At 33.7% G+C, this 18,366-nt stretch overlaps 1 protein-coding gene across 1 annotated transcript in view; it reads left to right on the top strand.

Annotated features, from left to right (window-relative positions):
• KCNH7 (potassium voltage-gated channel subfamily H member 7) overlaps window positions 1-18,366 on the top strand; it is a 447,227-nt gene that overhangs the window by 382,516 nt on the left and 46,345 nt on the right. Inside the window, exons 8-9 of the mRNA XM_057551433.1 lie at window positions 9,894-10,293; window positions 16,373-16,572. Coding sequence (XP_057407416.1) covers window positions 9,894-10,293; window positions 16,373-16,572 — 600 coding nt within the window. The remainder of the gene's footprint in view (window positions 1-9,893; window positions 10,294-16,372; window positions 16,573-18,366) is intronic.

The raw sequence follows: 18,366 nt of genomic DNA, 5'->3' as shown, positions 1-18,366 counted from the left end.
ATGAAGTTTGCCTCAAGTAAAGCAATTCCAGTTCTTCACTCTGATATGTATAATTTCCCGGATTCCTCCCTGTTTCCAAAGCTGCTTCTCTCTCTTTTGAAATGTGATATGATATGGGAAGGATCCTGGCTTTGGAGTCAGACACACTTGGGTTTGATTTGCCTTTGTGCCTCTTACTTGCTGTATTTAAGCAAGATATTTAATTCATTTAGAACTATATTTCTTTTCTGTAAAATGGTGAGAGGTAGGTTCTTGTGATTTCTAAAAATAAAGCAGCATATATGAAGAAACTAGACCAGTAGCAGGTAGGTAGTACTTGCTTACCAAAGGTTACTTCTTTTCTCCTTCCCATCCCTTTGGATTAAAGTCCCTGTTTCTTAATGAAGTCTTCCTTTAAAAACGTACATGTTACCACATTAATCCATAAATATCTAAATTATTCAACAAAGATTTACTGAGTAGATTTATTGAGATTTATTGATAGACATTATCGTATAGTAGTTATTGGATTAGCTAGTTGCAGCTAGGAATCCTGAAGAAAGAGACGGAAAGGAAATGTTTTGAGGACAGTTATTGTCTTGCAAAGCACAGGAATTTGGGGTATGTGGTGGGGGGAAGTAGGTCTGCATCAAGGATAGCAAGTGGAGGGGTGGGTCTGGAAGGAGCATTAAAGAATCAGCTATGAAACTTCCTGGTGGATGGACCTGGGGCTACCTTTACCCAACTACAGCAACTGTTTACTTAAAATCCTGAAATATGTTAACCCAAATAAAGGGGGAAGGGGACAGGTTGGGGGCCAAAAACAGCTTTTTCTTCCTTTGACTCAGTATTAAAAGTGGACCAACCTGCCCAAAATGACAGGTCTGAGAAGTTTGATGGATGTCTTGGGTTTCTTGTGGATTGGCCCTTAGGGCTCCAAAAGACCATGACAAGTTATGGCTTAGGATTCACTCACTGACCCAAAAGATGTTCCTTCTCTTTGACACACATTTCTTACCAACTGTTCTCCATGTGCTGGGACTCTTCTACCTCTACATCAGTGTTTCTCAACCAAGTGTATCACAGGCGCCCTAGGATGAATCTATAGTTGGTTTTCTGCTACTGTCTGAAACTTATTTTGTTGAGTTTAACTTTATACAATTTGCATTATGAAATCAATAGGTATTTTGAATGTGTATTGTCAAAGGGTGTCTCCCTAGCCACCATCCCGACCCCACCCCATCCTACTTTAACAGTGTTCTGAAACTTGACAACTCACAGATCTCACAGGAAATGTTCAATTCCGCGAAGGCTCTGAGCACCCGATTTGAGAGACGTCACACGGCAAGTGAGGTCCTCACTTGGTGCCACAGGGATCAGAGGTACAAGAGCAGATGCTGCGATCACATAGCAACACTCTGTTATGTAAGATGGTTGTCCAGGGATCCTTAGCAAATGTGTATTAATTTGTTTAGATTATAAACAAAAGTAAAACATAAAATTTTACATGTTATCATAGAAAACTTGTATCCCCCTCCCCCAAGAATATGTCTGCGAAAGTAGCCAAATTTGGGAAACACTGTTCTAAATGATTTTCTCTCTCTCCTTTTTCCCCCCCGCACTCTGTGAAAACTTCAGAATCCCTTATTGTGAAGGTTGTTCTAGAACTGCAAAATTAAGCTAATTTCCTTCTGTAGCCTCTAGTGTGAATGGTTAATTTCTTCTCTAATAAAAAAAGTACCCATGGATAACAACAACAAAAAAAGAATCAACTATGAAGGGTAAAAAGACCAGTGATGGATTGGAGTACTTCATACATTTTTCAAGAGTGACATTGAAGATACCCCTTTTTTTTTTTTTTAAGAAGAAAGTTTCAAGAAGTATATTGTACTCACACTTTTTTTCTTTTTTCTTTTTTCTTTTAGTTATTTTTGAGATATACATTTTAAAGTAATAACTAGGATTATGACTTATAACATTATACCAGAACATATAAGATTTTTAGAAATTTCATGTACTGTCTGAAACATTTATATTAACATATTGCCATACAAATAACCCAATGAAAGTTTAGTATTAGTTGTTTTGTTTGTTTGTTTTTTTATACTGCAGGTTCTTATTAGTCATCAATTTTATACATATCAGTGTATACATGTCAATCCCAATCGCCCAATTCAGCACACCACCATCCCCACCCCACTGCAGTTTTCCCCCCTTGGTGTCCATATGTCTGTTCTCTACATCTGTGTGTCAACTTCTGCCCTGCAAACCAGCTCATCTGTACCATTTTTCTAGGTGAAGATACCCCTTTTACATACGAACCATATTATTTAACTATAATCAGGATTTTCAGGATATAATGATATTTCAGAATAAAATTTCCCCAAAAGTGTATAATATACCATATTACAAGAGTATAAAAAATATTCAGCATTCATTTTTGTTTCTGAGAAAAACAGAAAAGAAATGCTTCCAGAGAAAAGAGATCTTACATTCAAATGGACTAATTTGGGAAGTTTCATCATATGAATATGAAAAAATAAAACCTCTTTGGATTTTGGCCCCCAAATTAAGTGACAGATTCTAAAATCATTAAGCTAGAGGTCACTCTTGATGAGGGGTAATCTAGTCCAGGGTTTTTCAAACTGGGGTTTCATGGAGGTGCCTGAGAGTCTCAGAGGCCCTCAAAGGTTGACAGGCTGATAAGACTCAGAACCATCCATCTCCACTATACAAAGAGTAGCTTGATTTTATCTGCTTTACTGATTAGAGTTTCAAGTAAATTTTAACAGGAATTGACCTAATTCATTTTGCCATTTCCAGAAAAGGTTATGGTAACTGCCTTCTCAAGTAGGTTCATTCATTCAATTAGCATTTATTGGGAAACTCCTAAGTGCCAATGTACTGGACTCTGAGTTTATAGAAAAGAATGAGACGAGGACCCCACTGCCTGAGAGCTTGCATCCTAGACTGGGAGAGCAGCGGATGAGCAGATAGAGTACTATCTGATAACAGCTTTAATAGTACTATATTCAAGGGGACATGTGAGCATGGAAGGGGAAGTTTCTGATTACCAGTGGAAGTTTTCCAGGTAGAAAGGGTAGAAAGGTCATGCCCATTAGAGGCATGGAGCTATAAAGTGTTGGTTTCCAGCCCTATCAGAACTAACATAACAAATATTTTATAATGCCCCTTTCTACTATTGTTAAATAAAAGTCATAGATAATATAGCTTTCTTACATACATAATTTCACAAATATAATATATAATGCTCACCCTTAATATAAAGGAAAAACAAAAGAAATGTTCATAATAAAATACCTAGTAGAATACGTAAATGCTTCAGGCATGTCTGCATAAAAAGATATAATGAAGTTATCAGATGCTTGTACCTACTGATAACGAGAAAGTCCATATTTAAACAATAAATTCAATATTAAATGGGATATTGTTAGTTTTCTTTATATTTGCATTTTAATAAAGGATTACATAGATATGTGTGTGCTTATAAATGTATTGATATATATGTGTATACATGCATTTATACAGATAGATATGTTTATATGCAAATATTAATATTTAGATACCTAGAAACACTGTGACTGTGATAACTACAAATGTTTATTGATATAGCTGTGCTGTATACCATATAGTATACAAATACCACGAGACCTGTTGTCAATGAAAATGAATAGTGGCAGTAACTGGGCTTGCCTATGTCATTAATACTAATATCTTCCTGATGCTAATGCCATCTGGACAGACCAAGGAAAAGATTCTCTATTTCTTAATTTTTGCATCATCAAACATCATGCCATCCATAGCAAATTACCTCAATATCATTGATGCAAAGGAACACTATTATTGGTTCAGTCTCCAGAAAGTCAACTTTTCATTATCTGCCTCAAATTTTTCCACAGTTTGCTTCTCTGTGGCAAATTTTACTTTCAGAGATATTAGTAGTTAGAATCTAGAGCTTCCTGTTTAGTTACATGCTTCATTAAACTCTTCCTCCCCTGAAAATTAGTAGTATTCTTTTGATTAATTACTTGCTTTGTTGACCTCTCTCCTTTCACACTTCACTGTTATTTTTCATGGATTCTGAATGCAGGCAAGGCCTTTGACAGAAAGTTCTAATAGAAAAGAGGAGTTTCAGCTCACATTGATATGTTTGCTTCATTAGTCTGATAGATGAATCATGGAATGGATACAAGGAAAAATGTAGCAGGCCTCTGTATAGAAACTCTGATCATCTTGTCAGCATTCTTTCCGAACCTAATCTCTACAATAGTTGTCATTAGTTTGTTGGAAATGAATTTCTAAAACATTAGACATACTCATGTTCAAAGTTAAATGACAAAGAACATTTTGAAGACCTGCATGCATATATGTGTCTACACATAAAGTCTCTTATTAGATAGTTCTTGGGAATTAAGGCAGAAGTTTCCATTGGCTTGTATTTGAGGCTACTAGTCATGTCTCCAAAAATCTGTGCCATGACAAGTAAGACACACAGGTTCCACAATGGAATAATTTTTGAGCTAAGGAAATATAAGTGTATTCCATCAAAAAAGTTTGCATTAAGTTCATCACTTATCCATTATTTATTTACATGTGATCCACTGATAAAATTTGCTAAAGATGGCATAAGATACAATTTTTGGTTAAATGTTTCCAGAACAAGTCAAATTCCAATTTTAAAAACATAACATAACATTCATAATTGTTTATTTACTGTAACATTAGCCTAATACTATTTGGAATCATTTGATAACCAGTTTTCCATATTACTATAACTAAAGAGAAAGTGAGGTCAAATTGCAGCAAAATAGAATGTTAATTACAAAACAAAATAAAAATAAAAGTGTCTCGACAGTTAAAGCTATTAAATAATGGAGGTTGTAAAATCTTTTTATTTATTATTTTTTTAATATTTATTTATTTATTTATTTGGCTGCATCAGGCCTTAGGTCTTTGTCACGGCATGCAGGATCTTTTTGTTGTGGCGCGCGGGCTCTAGAGCTCGTGGGCTCAGTAGTTGTGGCACGCGGGCTTAGTTGCCCCGTGGCATGTGGGATCTTAGTTCCCCTACCAGGGATCAAACCCACGTCCCTGCATTAGAAGGTGGATTCTTAACCACTGGACCACCAGGGAAGTCCCTAAAATCTTCTTTTTAAAAGCCCATTTGTGGAGGAATTTGTGAGGTTTGCTATGGGTTAAGAAAGGCTAAGCTACGTGTCCCCCCCCGCAAGGTTTTTTACACACTCAAAATGTAGCTCTTTGATTGTAGTAGTGAATGTGTCTAGAAATATTGAAATAGTGTGACTCAAGCTGAACAAAACAAATAGAAACTAGTTTCAATATTATTGGGCAGTTTATTGAATGATGAATACAGGTACCAGAACTTAGAGGGAATAGAAATGAAATCTAAAATAAAACATGAGTGTGGAGTTATGAAATGTATTACTCACTAAGTGTTCCCTTTTCCCCATTTGTACCAATATTACTTGACAAAGAGGACAGAATGATGGATTAAGTAGAAAGTTTCAATGACAATTCATCCTAACAACCTGTAGGCAAAACCAAAGATCACATACTTATATTTCCTCATTTATAAAAGAATAATTCTATCCACTTACTATAGGCAAAGATTTTAGAGAGTAAACCTCTGAAATAAAGTATTTTAGATGTAAGATTTTTGAAAATGCTTACTAAAAAGAAAGAATTATTTTTCAAAATTATTTTGAAAAATTCTTGAGCATGAGATTTTCTCTTATTGATGATGATTTCTCAGTTTAACTGTAACCACACTTATTCTTAAGTAGAGAGTTGTTTAATACTGATAAGAAATCACCTATTCTAATTTCAGCTCTTCAAAAAGAATTCCACTTGCATTAAGAGAGAATGCCTGAACTATTATGAATTGTCTAGTAAAAAAAAAAATCACATAGTTTTCTTGAGTCTGGGTCTAGTATCTAACATACTGACAAAACTGTAGTTGTTTAGAGTATGTATTTTTAATATAAAGTTCAGTTAAGAAAGTCATACTTAATAAAGGAAACTAACTTTTACCTCAATATAAAAAAAAGTACCTAGGGCTTTAATGAACTATGGATGTGGGTACATTTTTTAAAAATTGAAATTCGATGATATTCATCAGCTACTCAGAAATTTGAATAATTAAATTTCCAGAGGAAGAATCATTTTACATTTTTTGAAAATTCTGACAAAATGAAAGTCTTAAGTAGGCCTTCTTTACTGTGGCATTCAGGCAAAAAGAGTTTGAAATGTCATTCAATCACAGTGAAGGAGTTGAATTTTGAGATGGCATGGGCACTGATGAGGTGGAGAGTTGACTTATTAGAGTTTATTATTATCTCCTTTGCTATATATCCATGGGCAGGACTGGAAAACAATTGACCTTGTTTCAATCTAGTGTAAAATAGTTAACTGTTTTCTAGATCTTATTTATTATCATGATGTCTTTATCTTTCATAATAATGATTACACTTACCTCCAGTGAGCTTTTATGCCTTTTCAGTCTCTACCAAAAGTAACAATAAAGACCATATTTGTCTACCAGTGAAAAGTTCAAGAAATACCACCTAAGAGAAACTTCTTTACCTCTACAATTTAAAAGTTGTTGTCATTAGTTTAAGGATAGTTTTATTTCTATTTTCAAAAAATGAAAAAAAAATGAAGGTAGATTTTCATATGTCTGGATATTACATGAAATTAGACATACTGTGAGATAACCATGAATTCTGAAAATATTCTAATCAGCCAACAACTACAATTATAAGGTAGTTGTTGGTCCCATTTTTGACTTGCAGATAATACAAAGATAGTAGCTCATTGAACTAAACTATGGAGACTAACAGTCTCCAACAAATCTGAAAGAGGAGATGGATCATATTTTAGTCCACTTTTTCTGAGATTTTGGTGCAATCACTTCTCTCTATTGTGTAATGTGGGGCAAAATGCCTTAAATCTTTAAAGAGACATTTAAAGAAGAAGAAGAAAAGAGCTATTGCAAGCCTAAGTGTCATCTACAAGATGTGCTGTACCCAACTGTAGCTAAGGAAGAATTCCCAGGCATGTTAGCAGTGTCTTGATAACAACAGAAAAAAGCCCAAGTCATTTGTTACATTGTCAGACTAGCATATGTAGTTATGCTTGGGTACATGTTACAGAATCACAAGAGAATGGCTTTGACTGTTGAGGTCAATATTCATTCATCCTTATGATGCAGCTGAAAGTAACCTCTCCCCACCGACCCTTACACTCTCCCTCTCCTTTTTCCTTTCTGTCTCCCCCTCCTTCTGCAGTTATTTTATGTCAGCTGGCTTGAGACTTCAACATGTACCTTATTTCTTAAACTTTTTTGGTCCAGAAAAGAGGTCATTTGTGTGTTATTATATATTATATTTATTTATCTTAACTTACTGTCATCTAGGTTTCACCTCATTCTGACACAACTCTAGAAGAAACACCAGAGGTTTCTTTGGGGGGAAGGCAAAAAGAAGGGAAGTGGCATATACAGCAGATTTGATTCCTTTACTTTTCATAACGTCATTTTACTCCACCATCTTTGCAGCCAGAAGAGTCATTAGTACTTTTTATCACAATATGTTATTAAAGCAGCTCATTTGTTTTGAAGCATTTCTCTTCGTTAACCAAATACCTATAGAAATGTCATTATATGTGATTTATTTTGAGGTTCAGAAATATTGTTCCAATGAAAGGCAGTTTTGATAATAAATCAAATAATAATAACCCTCAAATATTTCTGATTTCTCAATACAAGTAAATAGATAACAAAGCTAGGATGAAAAATAAACATGCAAACTTAAGCTATGAAATGTAGAAATGGAGTTATGTTGAACTGGGGTGATTTCTGTTACCAGAGTCTGAGTAGTCAATGCATCCAGATGACGTTCTTGTCTTTAAAAATCCCTGCAATTTCCATAGGGAGCTGAATGACCAGTGTCCAAAAGCCTCCATTTGAAATTCCAGATATCAAAGTAACACGTTTGGAAAATATGTTGCTCTGTCAACCCATTTTACATTATAAAGTTCCTGCTTAGTGATGGAAGCGAAAGTGTATGGGATATTCAAATAAAAACAGAGCTAAAATTTACTGGGTATTACCTACAACCCTAGAAGGATTTATTATTATGCCCATTTACAGATGAAGAAATTGACCCTTAGAGATTAAGTAAATAACTTGTCCAAGGTGACACACTGGTATGGAAGCAGAATTTCAGACCTAAGTTTGTTCTGAAGTTCTAACTCATAACTGCTAAGCTGAAACACTGACAGTACAAATAGTGGAAAGTTGACATCTCTCCCAGGAAAACACCTCATACTCACTTAAACTCACCATTCATTCTTTGAAGAGACATAATTTTAAATTTGTGATGAAGAAAACACTGTTTCCCTTATTGCACCCTGAAAAATTATAACTCAGCTTTGGAAACAGAGAAGACTCACCTCTCCACCCATCACTAAATGAGCAAAGACCAGAATCCAGTTGTGGTAAGGACATCTCAACTACACAAGCTCCTCTCATCTCTAGAAGATTCGAATACTAACTGAAAAGAAGTCAGGGGAGACTGAGAAATCTTCCCTTCCCTTGTGACCACTCTGGCACAAGAAAAAAAACTGTAACGCTTATTATAGAATGTTAATGAAAATATTTTCTTGATATTTAGAGCTCTTTTTCCACCAAGTCAATATGAAGTTATAGGGTGATAGTTATACAACATGCTATTTCTTTAATTAAAATATGTGTCCTTAACACAGATGGATGTACTTTGAGAAATAAACACCAACAATAAACACATAAAATGACTCAATAATTGATTGGTAAACACCATGTAACTATGGAATAATTATATGCCCTGTGAATTATATAGTACTTATAGTTGACATTGTTTACGAAACCCAAGAAATGAACTTGTAATTTGTACTTATCAGATTTCAAATCCAAACAACCAGTTAAGTATCTTGTTATTACATAGAAGTGTCCTATCATTAGGCACCTGGTCAGTAATAATCATGCAATTAGTTACACATATCATACCCCAAAGCAAAACACATAATATCATTGGGATATCAAGAAACAATTTATCAATTCAACACATTTAGGAAGAAAAAATGAATTTAAATATAGTACTTCATGCATGCATGCAGTCATCCAATAAGTTTCCCAGTTGCCTTCTTGACTGGCTCCTTCTCATTATTCAAACCCTTCTAAACTCTAATGTCAGCCCCTCAGCAAGATTCTCTTTGGTCTTCCTTTCTAAAGTGGTCCCCATCCCAACCCAAGCCCCTGAACATCCTCTAGCATATCACTCTGTTTTACTATCATCATCACACTTTTCACTCTCTGAAATGATCTTATTATTTGTTTATTTTAAAAATATGTATCTCTCCCCAACAGACAGTAGCCCTTGTTTCACTTCATAAGACACTTTGTCTAGTAAATAAATGTCTTTTTCTATTATAAAAGTAACCATGTCTGTTTGTTCAATACTATAATCCCCGTATGTGGACCTTGGTAGGCCCACCAGTAACACTCTGGAATGTTTGTCGGTGAATGAATGATTTACTGAGTATTCATTATGTGCCAGGCATGTGGTTAGAGCATGAAACCAAGCAGATAGAGTCTCTGTCCCATAAGTCTTACATGCCAAGATACTGAATTAATGTACTACAAACTTTCAAAGTACTTTCCAAAACAGGTGTGAAATTAAAAAAAAAACACAACTAACCTTAATACTTAATTCAAATACATAGTCATCTTCAGTGCTACCATATTGTTGTAACCTGTTTCTACTTACTTTGCTTCACAGGAACATACACTGAATTGTTTACCAACTGTTTCTGACCATGCACATTTATTTCCGCAGACAACAACATTAATTGGTCTTTTGAAGACAGCTCGACTCCTTCGTCTTGTGAGAGTGGCCCGAAAACTTGATCGATATTCAGAATATGGGGCTGCTGTTCTAATGCTCTTAATGTGCATATTTGCCCTGATTGCTCACTGGCTGGCTTGCATTTGGTATGCGATTGGGAACGTAGAAAGGCCCTACCTGACTGACAAAATCGGATGGTTGGATTCCTTAGGACAACAAATTGGGAAACGTTACAATGACAGTGACTCAAGTTCTGGGCCATCCATTAAAGACAAATACGTCACAGCACTTTATTTTACCTTCAGCAGTTTAACGAGTGTAGGATTTGGGAATGTGTCGCCTAACACCAATTCGGAGAAAATCTTTTCAATTTGTGTCATGTTGATTGGCTGTAAGTAGATTTCTCTTTTGTTATCTATTAGGATAAAATAAGATCAGAAAATCGATATCTCTAGAACATTCAGAATAAGGCAAAGAAAACAATTATAGAAAGTTGTAGGAATAATGGGATTAAATATATGGGTATTATATTCTATCAGATCTGATTCTCTCTGTGAAGGGGAGACACCAAAGGTCTTTCATGACCTCAGGAGCATAAAACTGGAATGACATGCATCTTGGGATTCAGGAACGGAGACTTGCAGTTCACGTTTACTGATGTAAAAACGTGTCTGTAATTTATCACTAATGGTTATTTTCTGTTTCAAGCTGAGACCAGATTAGAACGGGAAAGACTAGCTTACATTTATATATCTATAAATATAGATATATAAATATCACCCTACTAATTATAATGTAAGCTAACCTTTCATATATATATATGTATACATATGCACACACATACAGATATATATATATTTTCCCCCTGTCATGGACTAAAAATTCCTTTCCCTGTGGCATTATGTCAAGGACCTAAGTGACTGCCCTTTACCCTACAATGGGTAATGATATGAGCATCATTTATAAGGTATGTCTTTGGAATAAGAAAAAAATTCTGTGTAAAACTAAAGATGCTTTAATATTAATATTTTTTTAAAAAAATCACACTGTGGAACCACTAAAGATAACCTTGCTGATACCAGGCAGCAGTTGACAAAAGCATGATGGATTTTTAAAGCTTGAAAAAGAGCATTATCCTTAGATTGCATACAAATTTGAAAGTAGATCCAGAGAGTTAATTTTTAAATGTTAACATATTGTCTAATAAAAGGTGCTTAGATAAGCTTTATTTATGAAACTTAAATAGATTCACCCAGTTTATTGTTCACTGTATTTAAAATTTACTTTTCATATATGTGTCTTGGTGTTTTTATTTTAGTAAGATTGTATAGGCAGATAACATTCTATTTAAATAACTCAAGATATTCTGCAAATTCAGTCTAAGTCTTGCCACAAACACAAAAGTAGAATTGCACTCAGAAGGAAATGGAAGTGTGGCCCACTTGAAAAAATAGAAAAATTCATTCCAGAGAGACTGAATCTTTCAGAACAAACACAGTCCCACTCTGTGACTGAAACTGCTAGTTAATACTTTATAGTGGTTATCAATTTCAGTGGCATTGGTAACAAAAAAAGAAAAGAAAAATGTCTGTTTTTAATTATTTAAACACCCGTATAGAAAAAAATATATATATATATATATATGTATACTCTTTTTAAAGAAAACAGAACTTGCCTCTTGAAACTTAGAATTTGCAAGAAAGAATTTTTTAAGTGCATTGAAGTTTAATGTGTTCACCACTTAGGAATCCTTACCGCTTGTGAGGATTAAGTGAAATACATAGTACTGTTTATCATGTGAATTATTTTAAGTTAAAGAGAACTCAGTTCTTTACTTGCTCTATACCCAACCTCTAATCCTTAAATCAGGAAATTATTGGCAGTTTTTATTCTTCCTTTATTCCTGTCTTATTCCTTCCTTCTTTCCTTCCTTCCTTCCTTCCTCCCTCCCTCCCTCCCTCCCTTCCTCCCTTCCTTCCTTCTTTCCTTCCTTTCTGTCTTTCTGCCTTCTTTTTTAAAAGTGGCACTAGGCTATTTCTATTGATTCTTTAGGAAGAATATTTGTTTCCTGCAGATGAATTCTATCTTTTAAGAAAAGAGAAAACACTCTTGTTAATTGAGTAGACTAAGATACATCCATATTCCACATAATATCTTTTATTTGAATAGACTTGCTTGTACAAAACTTAATCAAAATGGGATTATGTAAAGCTTAGTGTCACACAGGAAAAAGTTTATAGATATTCCTAGAGAATTCTTTCATGAGCTATCATGCCATAAAAGGTAAAATAAGACTAGAAACTTAGCAATAATAAGCATGCCTTGAAATTTTCTTAGCCATTTGATGTATATGTGTATATCTACACATGATATTTCCATTTAGATCCAACTGTATTAGAAAATGACTTGGTTTTCTGTATTTGGTTATATTTTTATACTAAGTACATACGCCTCAGTTACATGAGTGGCTTGATTTAAGCCTAAAAATAATATCCAAAATATAATGTAAAATATTGTATATATACTACTGCATGTTAAAGTTGATATAGTCTAGTTATCAAGTTGAACTCTCATTATCCCTAAGCTTCTTTAAAACTAATCTTCATTCTAAAATAAAAATTTGAAGCCAAGTTGTAGAAAGCAAAGCAATGTACAATCCCTCTTACAACAATATAATTCAAGGAAACTAAAAATTAAACATTAAAGCTATCATCTAATTAAATTCAAATAACGCAAATACCTATAGATACATTTTTAAAAGCGTCTATTTGCAAAGACAGTCACCAATTGTGCTGCTGAATGTGTACAGAGAACAGTAACCAGAGAATTCTTTTTAAAAATATACACATATACATAATTCAAGACGAAAAATAAAGAAAAATGTAAGCGGCCATTAAATAAATAGGAATACAAGCTATGCTCACATATTTATATCTATGTGTTCTAATATGTAAGTTTATATCTTTATTCAAATATTATAAATATAATATATACATTTAAATTTAAAAACACATAAATCAGTATACAAAGGCAAATGTATTTCATCTCTGACCTGCTTGACAAACATCTTGGAAGAATTTCTTATTTTTATAACATGTAACAAAAAGTTATTGGATATCTGCTTTTAACCATGATGGAGTAACTGAAACCTTACCATACCCCTATAATTTTTTTTTAAATAACAGAAAACTGAATAAAATATACAGGCATTTGGATTTCATCAAAATTAGTAACTTCAGCTTTTCAAAGGACACTTTGAAAGGGAACAGGAAAATGATAGACTGGAAGAAAATATTCTCAATACTTAGATCTAAAAAAGGACCTTTATTCAGCATATATCAAGAATTCTTACAACTCCATAATAAGACAACTCAATTTAAAAATGAGCAAGATTTTAAACAGACATTTCACAAAAGAAGATATATTAATGGCCAATAAATACATGAAAAGATGTTATTAGTCATCAGGGAAATGCAATTAAAACTCTGTGATGGTTAAAATAAGATAATACCAAATGTTGGAAAGGTTGTGGAACAACCGATATTCTCAAATATTGCTGGTGGGAACGTAAAATCACACCATCTTTGGGAAATAGTTTGGCAGTTCCTTATAAAGTTAAACCTACCACACAGATCAGCAGTCCTATTCCTAGATGTTTCAAAGGGAAGCGAAAATATATGCCCACACAAAGACTTGTACACAAATGTTCATAGCAGTTTTATTCATAATAGCCAAAAACTAGAAACAGTGAGATTTCATCAACAGAAGAGATAAATGGACTGTGGTAGAGGCGTGTGATGCAAATCTACTCATCAATTAAAAAAAGAACAAACTACTGATACATACAAAACAGAATGAATTTCAAAAACAATATGCTGAGCTAAAAGAAGCCAGACACAAATGAATATGTACATTATGATTCTATTTACATGAAATTCTAAGAAATGCTAACTAATCCGTGATGACATAAAGGAGCTCAGTGGTTGTCTAGGGTCAACCTAGAAACCAGTGGGCAGACAGCCAAGGGACACAAAGGAATCTTTTGGGGATGTTGAAAATGTTCTATATCTTGATTGTGTTAGCAGAGGTGTATACATTTGTCAACTAACTGAGCTATACATTTAAAACAGATTCATTTTGTTATATCTAAATTACACATCACTAAAATTTATTTTTTTAAGTTAAAATTTTTTTAAGTTTGTGTACTAAATAGAAAAGCAAGTGTATTTGTTCTATCAGCATGTTTCAGCTATTACCCAATGACCCTAAATTCATTAGTTTGGTGAGCATCTCAGATTTTGAGTGTGGTGTGCTGACGTTTTAAATTATACCTGTTTTATTTTTATAATACTGCAGCGTAAAGCAAACCATTCTGGTGAAGGAAGAATTTTCTATTAAGGAAGGCTAAACAAAATATTGAGTTGAAAGAAATGCCTATATAGTCTGCCAACTTGCTTTTGAGTCATATTTTATGCCAGTTGATGGCCATTAACCAAATAACGTATACAGAATATAATCATTTTGTGCTTCTCTCTTACTTACAGACTTTAGCTCCATTTGCTTCCTAAAAAATAGAAAAAAAATGTACGCCTTCATTATAATTTAAAAAGCCATTAGCGTAGAATTTCCTTAGAAAAATACACGCTATTCATGTATTCAACTATGTACTTATAATCTAGATTTTTGCCATCCTGTCAATGAGTGGAAATACATGTTTATGATCCAAACTAACGTTTGGTTCATTTTTGTGGCAGTATGGAGTTAAAACCACAGCATTTATTAAAAACAAAATAAGAACGTTTTCCCTGACTCTTCTTTTCGTAATTATGTGGTTTAAGTAAAATAACTAGCACTGATTATGTGCCTTCTAATTAAATCAAGTGAAAATCTGTACTAACTAAACTATTTCCTGAGAACATGATAGGTACTTTGGATACCTAACAACAGGCATAAATATTTCCAACACTAAAATTAGGCAGAGCAGGATATATTTCTCACACGAATCTCCTTGAATCACAGAAATCCATTTCAGAACAGTATTGCTAACTCCCTTCTTAATCAACTATGCATTTACTCAAATTAGGCCCAGGTTTTGTTTTTCCCACCCCCTGTGGAAGATACTACCTAAACAGCTTTTCTACCTTAATGAGAATTACTGTCTTTCACAAATCCCAGTTCAGCCTCCCTATAGATCTCCCCAATTTTTATCCCTTTAAATAGATTAAAAATAAAGGGCTGCCTCTTTGTCTGGGACATTCTCTTACTTGCGACTTCTATGGTAAACAAGGACCGTGCTAACCAAGAGATAAAAATAAGATGGAAAAGAAAACAAATGACCAAGAAGATAAGTCATTTTAAAACACAGACTGAATCTGGCCAACATCTACTTTAAAAATGATTAAGTGTTTTATATAGGTAGTGATTTGTAAGACGTGTTGGGGAAAAAAATACGTTGGTTGGATATTTGTTGAAACAAACACTTCAAGGAGTTATTTTGGTTTTTTTTCCCACCTACTTGATACCTTGCAGTTCCAGTGCCTTAAATGTGTTTTACCTCCTCTCTAAGTGTCTGACACATGTCCAAAGGTCAAGACATAGGGCATGTATCATCATGTGACTTTCTGTACAGGATATAGAATTTTTCTCAGGATTATTAGAAACTAAGTACAAATATAAAAAGAAAGACAAGATGCTTAAAAAGCTTATGTTAAATCATAAATATTTAGCCCTGGTAGCTTTAAAAAGGGCATTCTAAGTATTGGATGTTAGTTTTTTTCTTCCCATAGATGAAAGAACAAAGAGGTATTCTATTTTTCTCTACAAAAAATAAAACTATATTCTCATAGTCTAAGCCAAAGATATCTGTTTCTCATATAGAAATACTGTAAAAATGAATTTTAATAGATTAAAAATTACATATAAATAAACACTCTAGGGAAACTATGAGTTCCTTAAAACATTTATTATTCCTTAGGAAATCCAAAATTTTCTGAATAATCTTAAAATTTATAGTAGGTTTATAATATTGCAAGGTTAGGTTTGAGGCTGAGGTGGAGTTGTCACAATTTAAAAATGATCATTTTTACTCCACTTCCAGAAAACAGATCTGTGTGGTAACCCCATGACATACCTTCTTATTACATTACAAATGAAATGTTTATTTTAAACACATTTTATCTCTAGTCAATAGTCTAGGTTGGTTACAGGTTGATATTGTAAACAGTCTGAGTTTCTACTTGAATATATGGAGAATCCATGGTGAATTTGTGTATTTTTCCTCTCCAGATTTACCACCAAAATTATAAATTTTACAACAGTATTGACTTGACTTCTTTGTTCCCCTAGGGCCAGTGGTAAACCCTCACAAATGGATTGAGATAATAAAAAATCTACATATTTGAGATTCTGACAAGATATAATATCCCCAAGTGCAGTCTTTCCCCCATAACTTTGTTTTTTATCCAATCCAGCACTAATGTATGCAAGCATTTTTGGGAACGTATCAGCAATTATCCAAAGACTATACTCCGGAACTGCCAGGTACCACATGCAGATGCTGCGAGTAAAAGAGTTCATTCGCTTTCACCAAATCCCCAACCCTCTGAGGCAACGGCTTGAAGAATATTTCCAACACGCATGGACTTACACCAATGGCATTGACATGAACATGGTATGTATTTCTGTTTTCCAAAACTGGAGCCCCTCAGGCGTTATAGCTACAGCCAAAATGGAAAAGCCAGTCTCACCAGCTTTGAACCCCTTGCTTTTGTTTCCCTCTCTCAGATGTTTATTTTCTCCCCTGGAGATAGTCTTTCATTCTCAATTCATGGCATTGCATGGTGCTATATCTAGTTACACTGTGTGGCAAAGGCATTATAACATGATGCAAACTGATATAACTGTGTGTATTAGAGCTCCCACTTCTGGTTAGGGAGAGAATTGCTAAGTTGGGACTTGGGCTTTCACCACTTGGTTTAGCTGCCAGCAGCCAGAAAAATAGGTGGACCCATGTGCATTAAGACATTACAAGTAATAATAACTATAATGCCCCCAAACAGAAATATTTTTTAAAAATAGGACATTTTGAGGATTTGTGGGAGAGGTTAAGGAGCTTATGTATACCATAAACATTTTATAATAGGGAGTTTCATGTTTCTGTTAAGGACAATTTTTCTATATTTTAATCAATTAACTATGTGCCCTTTTACTGTACCTGGTTTAATGCATCTTTCCTTTCAAGGGGGACATATGGATTCCTTCATAACTCTTAAGCAAATTCAACATCAACAATCACTTTTCATAACCCTTCCCTCCTTTATCAGTGCTCAAAAATCAATACAACTAATAAGATTAATTGATCCAAAGAGCTTCTTTTATTATTAGGAGAATTACATACATCTTTTTGACCTAGCTATTTGGCTATAGAGATTGATTACTAAAGATAAGTTATATGATAAATACAAGTTATATAGCGTATCATAGACCTATTAAAAAAAGATTAGAATTATAGTACCTTCCCATCTAGCTACTCCTCCACTGGGCAAGGATCCTGTTTCTAAAAATTCTTCATAAAATGAAATCTTTAAAATTTAACGACGTCAACAGCATGATACAATTTTTGCATAAGTGAGCCTATGCAATTTAAATTGACTTTTTTTTATTTGACCAGCAATATCCTAAAAAAAAAGAAAAGATTCAAAATTAGCAGTTCAGGTACAGAAAGCATTGCAAATATTGCCCAGTTTGAAAGATATATTTTTATATGATGTTTATCATAGCTGTGCATGATTTATTTGACAGAGAAGTAAGAGCATGCCATTATAAAATTTTTAATTTGAAGAGCTAATCAATCAGCACATTTCATACAAAGCCATAACTGAATCCCATGAGTTATTTCTGATTATCCCAAAGTTACTTGTGAAAATTCATTTGATAAATTGATCTCACCAAGGTAACACTTTAATCTCATAAGAAAGTACCTACAAATTGGTCACTTTTATGTACTTCCATCCATATTATTGTTTAATGAAGATATCAGCATTCAGAAACTATTGGGGATTCTCTAATGCTGGGTTGGCTGAAGCAGTGTCAAGAATTTTTAATCAAAACACATGTCGCTCAATTTTGTTGTTCCATACTGCCAGATTATTTCAATAATCATAGTAAAACAATTATTTATTTTATTTCCCCTCTCCATATAACTCTAGTTTCGTGACCATTTTTTTGTGTGATAAAGTCTATTTTGTGAAAACTATTTACCTTTCATTGTTTGACTCTATTACCTATGAATATGGTTTATATACCACTTGCCTATTTACAATGTACTTATGAAAGATTTATCTCTTTCCTGTCTGCTTCACACCTTAATACATGGAATCACAACACCCACCGGTAAGAACAGGAGGTATTTATATCCAATTTAATTCTCGTGTAAATTGTGGAGAACACCCTTGTTTTCTGTCAG

Source organism: Balaenoptera acutorostrata, chromosome 8, assembly GCF_949987535.1.
Source record: "Balaenoptera acutorostrata chromosome 8, mBalAcu1.1, whole genome shotgun sequence".
Taxonomy (NCBI): Eukaryota; Metazoa; Chordata; class Mammalia; order Artiodactyla; family Balaenopteridae; genus Balaenoptera; species Balaenoptera acutorostrata.
The sequence above is the reverse complement of the archived record's forward strand: the minus strand, read 5'-3'. Positions and strand labels throughout refer to the sequence as shown.